Below are 5,468 nucleotides of genomic sequence, written 5' to 3' on the forward strand. Positions count from 1 at the left end.
GCCGCCTGCTCTCGCACCTGCTAGCCTTCCCCAGGCACCGTGTGCCTGCACCTGCTCCCAGCCACCCCTGTCCGGGTCGGGCCACCCGCGGGCTCCAGCGTCCGGGTCTCAGGGCCTCTCAACCTCGCCTGGACTCCTTCCGCGCTCCCGTGAGGTGACAGCAGCCCCCAACACCGAGGAAAGTAGAGAGAAGACACCGGAGCGGAGCGGGGAGGAAAGAAGGCGGTGTGTGTGAGTGAGTGAGTGAGTGTGTGTGTGTGTGTGTGTGTGTGTAGGAAGGGCTTGAGAGGTTGTCTCCTTCTTTTACAACTGGAACAGTGTGTGTCCACTTCAAAGAAAAGTGGTCCCCACTGGGACAAAAGTGGGAGCAAAGTGTTGGCTAAAAATAGGCTATCTCTGTGCTGAGTGACTGTGGAAATGAAGATAAGTGGGGTTTGTGCCAGCCCCTGAGGGCGTGTGTGAGTGTGTGTGTGTGTGTGTGTGTGTGTGTTTTGGGGGAGTAAGGTAGGGGGGTGTTCTGTAGCACATGCGCTCTGTGATCTCCGGCCCTGCCTCTCTCTGTCAGTTGCCCCTTCCTTCTTTGATTGTGGTTAATGAAGAATAATAAACCCAGTGTCAGGGTTTGCCAGTGGATCCGCCCAAGACCCAACTCCCACTGAACTGGATTCAAGGAGGAGGAGGAGAAATATCCGGAGGAAGAGGAAAGAGGGTGGAGAGGAGTGTGTATCGGTGGTGGAGCTGGGGGAGTACTCGGGGACAGGGGGCGGGGGTGGGGAGGGGGGCGAGTCGCATGCGCATAGGCGACCCGGGACGGCTCCGCGACCGTCCAATCCGCTGAGAGCTGCGAGAAACCCAGTGAGAGAAAGCCCTACAGCCCTGACGACCCCATGTCTCTTCGGCCGAGGGGGCGCAGAGCAGAGCGCCAGCCGCTGCGCGCACCGGGCGGAAGCGCGGAGCAGCGCGGAGGATCCGGGTCAGCGGCCGCGTGTGGGTTCTCTGCGGGGACCGGGAGCCAGGGAGCGGGGTCATCTGAGCTGCCAGCGGGGGCGGGCCGAGTGGGGGCGGAGGCCTGGAACTTAGCGGTAAGCTGGGGGCGGGGGAGGCAGCCAGGTAAGAGGAGTTCTTACTAGTCTAGGAAAAAACCCACCCGAGGTTGGCTTGGTCCGCAACTTTATTTAGGAGTTTCTTTTCCCCGCGAGGCAGGAATTGGGCGGAAGAAGCCGGAGGGGCTGGAGACCAGTTCCTAGGTAGGAAGTGCTCCGCGACTGGAGCGCAGACCTGGCCAGTGGGGTGGGGTGGAGTAGGGGCACTAAAGTAAGTAAAGCGCGGGGAGCCGGGAAGGGGCGGTGGCATCAGAGAGCGGGCGGGGGCTGGAAGGGGACGTAGAAGACGCGGCGGGGAAGCGAGTGTCAGGAGAGCTGAAAGGACCCGAGCCTGGAGGGAGCAAAGAGCGAGAAGGAGCGACGCTAGAATCGGAGCCGGAGAAACTGGCGCTTCCTGGCAGGGGAGGGCGGAGGCGCGAGGGAGGGAGTGTAGGTGGGGGCGGGGGTGCGGGGGCCGGCGCGGGGAGAGCGGAGTATAACTCGGCGGCCGCCAGGCGCGGGGGCAGTTGCGGGCACCGGGGTCTGCAGCCAGCGCCAAGCGGAGCCCAGCGTCTTCTCAGACGGACGGCGGAGCCAGCGGAGGAGCGGGTACCCGGGGCAAAGCGCGCCCAGCTCCGAGAGGCGGCGGGTGAGCGAAACTTTGCATCGCTGTTCGGCGCTCCCGCTCTCGCCCAGCACTTCTCAGGAGGATCCCGGCAGCCGGGGTCAGTGCGCGCGCTACGGACAAGCGCCCCCGAGAGCTGGGAAGATGATGATGATGTCCCTGAACAGCAAGCAGGCGTTCAGCATGCCGCACGGCGGCAGCCTGCACGTGGAGCCCAAGTACTCGGCGTTGCACAGCGCCTCGCCCGGCTCCTCCGCGCCCGCGGCGCCCTCCGCCAGCTCTCCTAGCAGCTCGAGTAACGCTGGAGGCGGTGGCGGCAGTGGTGGGGGCGGTGGCGGCCGGAGCAGCAGCTCCAGTAGCAGCGGCGGCAGCGGCGGCAGCGGCGGGGGCTCCGAGGCGATGCGGAGAGCGTGTCTTCCAACCCCACCGGTGCGTATTTCTGCATAATCACCGCTTAAAGGCACATTTTGACAGCCCCCTTTATCTGCTTGATGTTTTTTTCATGTCTGCACAGCAAATCACCCCACACCCCCAACCAATTTCCACCCCCTCTCTTATGTATTCAGCGGGCCTTTCCTTTCATATGAATTTTTATGACCTGGGATGTTGCCCACGCGCGTGTTGTGTTGTTTGCAGGCTCACTTTCCTCCTCCTCGTGCGCTCTCGGCTTCTCTGGGTGGCTTCCTTTCTCTCCTCCTCACCAGCTATTTTCAAGATTATTATTACGACTACTATTATTATTTTAACGTTCTGAGGATGTTGTAGGCGCGGCGGCAGTGTGGAGCGCGGGCCAGGGCTTCCGGAGAGAGTGCGCACAATTCCCTGCTGAGCGTAATGTGTGCCTTTTACTTGCAATTGCAGAGCAATATATTCGGCGGGCTGGATGAGAGTCTGCTGGCCCGCGCCGAGGCTCTGGCGGCCGTGGACATCGTCTCCCAGAGCAAGAGCCACCACCACCACCCGCCCCACCACAGCCCCTTCAAGCCGGACGCCACCTACCACACCATGAACACCATCCCGTGCACATCGGCTGCCTCCTCGTCGTCGGTGCCCATCTCTCACCCGTCTGCGCTGGCGGGCGCGCACCACCACCACCATCACCACCACCACCATCACCATCAGCCGCATCAGGGGCTGGAGGGCGAGCTACTGGAGCACTTGAGTCCCGGGCTGGCCCTGGGTGCCATGGCCGGCCCCGACGGCGCGGTGGTGTCCACGCCAGCTCACGCGCCGCACATGGCTACCATGAACCCCATGCACCAAGCAGCGCTCAGCATGGCCCACGCGCACGGGCTGCCCTCACACATGGGGTGCATGAGCGACGTGGACGCCGACCCCCGGGACCTGGAGGCATTCGCCGAGCGCTTCAAGCAGCGACGCATCAAGCTGGGGGTGACCCAGGCCGATGTGGGCTCCGCGCTGGCCAACCTCAAGATCCCCGGCGTGGGCTCGCTTAGCCAGAGCACCATCTGCAGGTTCGAGTCCCTCACGTTGTCGCACAACAACATGATCGCGCTCAAACCCATCTTGCAAGCATGGCTCGAGGAGGCCGAGAAGTCCCACCGAGAGAAGCTCACCAAGCCGGAGCTCTTCAACGGCGCGGAGAAGAAGCGCAAGCGCACGTCCATCGCCGCGCCCGAGAAGCGCTCTCTTGAAGCCTACTTCGCTATCCAGCCGCGGCCCTCCTCCGAGAAGATCGCCGCCATAGCAGAGAAGCTGGACCTTAAGAAAAACGTGGTGCGCGTCTGGTTCTGCAACCAGAGGCAGAAACAGAAAAGAATGAAATATTCCGCGGGCATTTAGGAGACCCTTGGCCTCTCCAGGGACAACCCCCCCTCCCTATCCCGTCTTTTCCCTCCCTCTCTCTCCTGCCTCTTTTCTTTCCACTTTTGGCAACCAGAAATTATTCCAGTAAATGTGAATCCAGAGAAAGCGAGGAATGGAGAGAGAGAAACTGAGCCCCAAACCCGGTGAGAATGTGAACCGACTTCTCAAAGGATAGAAAAACACAAGAAGGGATTTGTCAAGTTGTAGCAAAGTTGTCCCTTTCAACATCACCCCACCCGGAAAAGGCACCTCGACTAATTCAGAGGAAGTCTGGAGCTGGCTGTTTGCAGGAAAGCAGATGAGACAGCTTTTTGAAAGGCCCCCAGAATGATCAAGTAAGATTCGTTTTTATTCCTACAGACACCCTTGTTCAAGTTTAAAAGTACACTTTGCAGCTATTTTTCAGAAATAGAAATTGATTCAGGACTGAGACTTTAAACTAGAGTTGATGCTTAATGTGATAGAGACATCTCTAAAGTATTTTGAATTTTAAAAAAAGATGGCAGATTTTCTGCATTTACACTGTATATTATATATATATATTTTTATTGTGGTTCTTACCCCTTTCTTCCTTCTCCGAAGTGTTAATGCTTAAGAAAGGAGTTGCGCCTGCTGTGTTCACTGATCTCGAAAGCTATTAGATTATTGCCGAACAACCCTCTGTAAATTATTAATTTATCTCTCTAGCAACTTAATTTGTGCACATTCTAATTAATTAAACTTCTTTAGTCTAAAAACAGGAGGGAAACGTATGGTTAGTGATGTTAAAATTTTTTGTTTGATGAGTTTACTGAATTTTTATAGCTTTCCTTTTATGCTGTGTTTCCTTTGGCCCATTTGTATATTCTCACTTTGAATGAAGATTGTTTTCTCATTGTTTTTACTGGTAGTGTTCTGATTTGTGAGTTGACACTCAGTAATGGATGTCTTAATCGTGTAGACCTGATTCGCTGTCCAAAGTATTGTTTACTTCTTTACATATTTAATGGGGATTCCCACATTGTCCCGCTACACACTCGTTCTCTCGCCCTTTTACACACACACACACACACACACACACACACACACACACCTCTAATGGGAAAGAAGAAGTGAAGCAGTTGGAAGCATGACTATAATGCATCATTTTCTAGCTGTAGGTGCATTTGCCACTTGGTGTTTGTCCTTCCAGATTCTAAGATTTCACCAAGGTATTTCAGTCTTCTAGTTTTCAATTGCTTTGTTGACTACATTTTAACTTTTACAGGAATTCTTCAGTTTTTCCTTTTGGAGGTTTGTTTGTAGAAAAACTAATTTGAATTATAAGAAAGACAGTGCACTGCTTGTAAATTCACATGGTTTGGTAGAATTCTTTTGGAACAAAAAAATTAGGTACATGATGACTGGTACCTTATTTATTGTAAATATTTCATTCAAAATGATGCACATATAGATATATTCTTACAAATTTTGCTGTATTGCTGTTCCATTTGCGGCTCTCTGAAGTCTTGAGTTCTGTATATGACCTGCTTTCTTGTTTTTGTTAATAGATGGTTTATTTACTATGGTAATGTATTATTTTTGGTGTTGTTTGATTGTCTTTCATCGAAGAGATGATTTTAATGTTTTATTGGCAAAGTATGCTGCTTTTCCATTAAAATATGCTATTAAAATTAAATGGCGTTTAAAATGTGATGTTTTTTATCATTTACATGGGAATTATTCTGATGGGAGATTTTTAAAAGCAGAAACACATTTTGATGGTTTATTATGGAGTGGTTGTTATCAAAGTGTGACTTGGATTTAGTAGGAGGTTGTTCTCTAAGAAAGTATAAAAGAACAAGGTTTTTAATAGCCTTCTAATAGCCAGAGATCATCTCACAGGGTGCTTTGTTTTTCTGCCTAGATCAGATCGAGATATTTGGCTCCAAATACCTCCCTTGGAGTCCTTTCTC

At 53.3% G+C, this 5,468-nt stretch overlaps 1 protein-coding gene across 1 annotated transcript; it reads left to right on the forward strand.

Annotated features, from left to right (window-relative positions):
- The first annotated feature begins 1,452 nt into the window (after nt 1-1,452).
- POU4F2 (POU class 4 homeobox 2) lies at nt 1,453-5,203 on the forward strand. The gene is made up of 2 exons (XM_033134560.1): nt 1,453-2,136; nt 2,569-5,203. The coding sequence occupies exons 1-2, from the start codon at nt 1,852-1,854 to the stop codon at nt 3,508-3,510; spliced, it is 1,227 nt and encodes a 408-aa protein (XP_032990451.1). The 5' UTR covers nt 1,453-1,851; the 3' UTR covers nt 3,511-5,203.
- The last annotated feature ends 265 nt before the right edge of the window (nt 5,204-5,468 follow it).

This window comes from Rhinolophus ferrumequinum, chromosome 18 (assembly GCF_004115265.2).
Source record: "Rhinolophus ferrumequinum isolate MPI-CBG mRhiFer1 chromosome 18, mRhiFer1_v1.p, whole genome shotgun sequence".
Lineage (NCBI taxonomy): Eukaryota > Metazoa > Chordata > Mammalia > Chiroptera > Rhinolophidae > Rhinolophus > Rhinolophus ferrumequinum.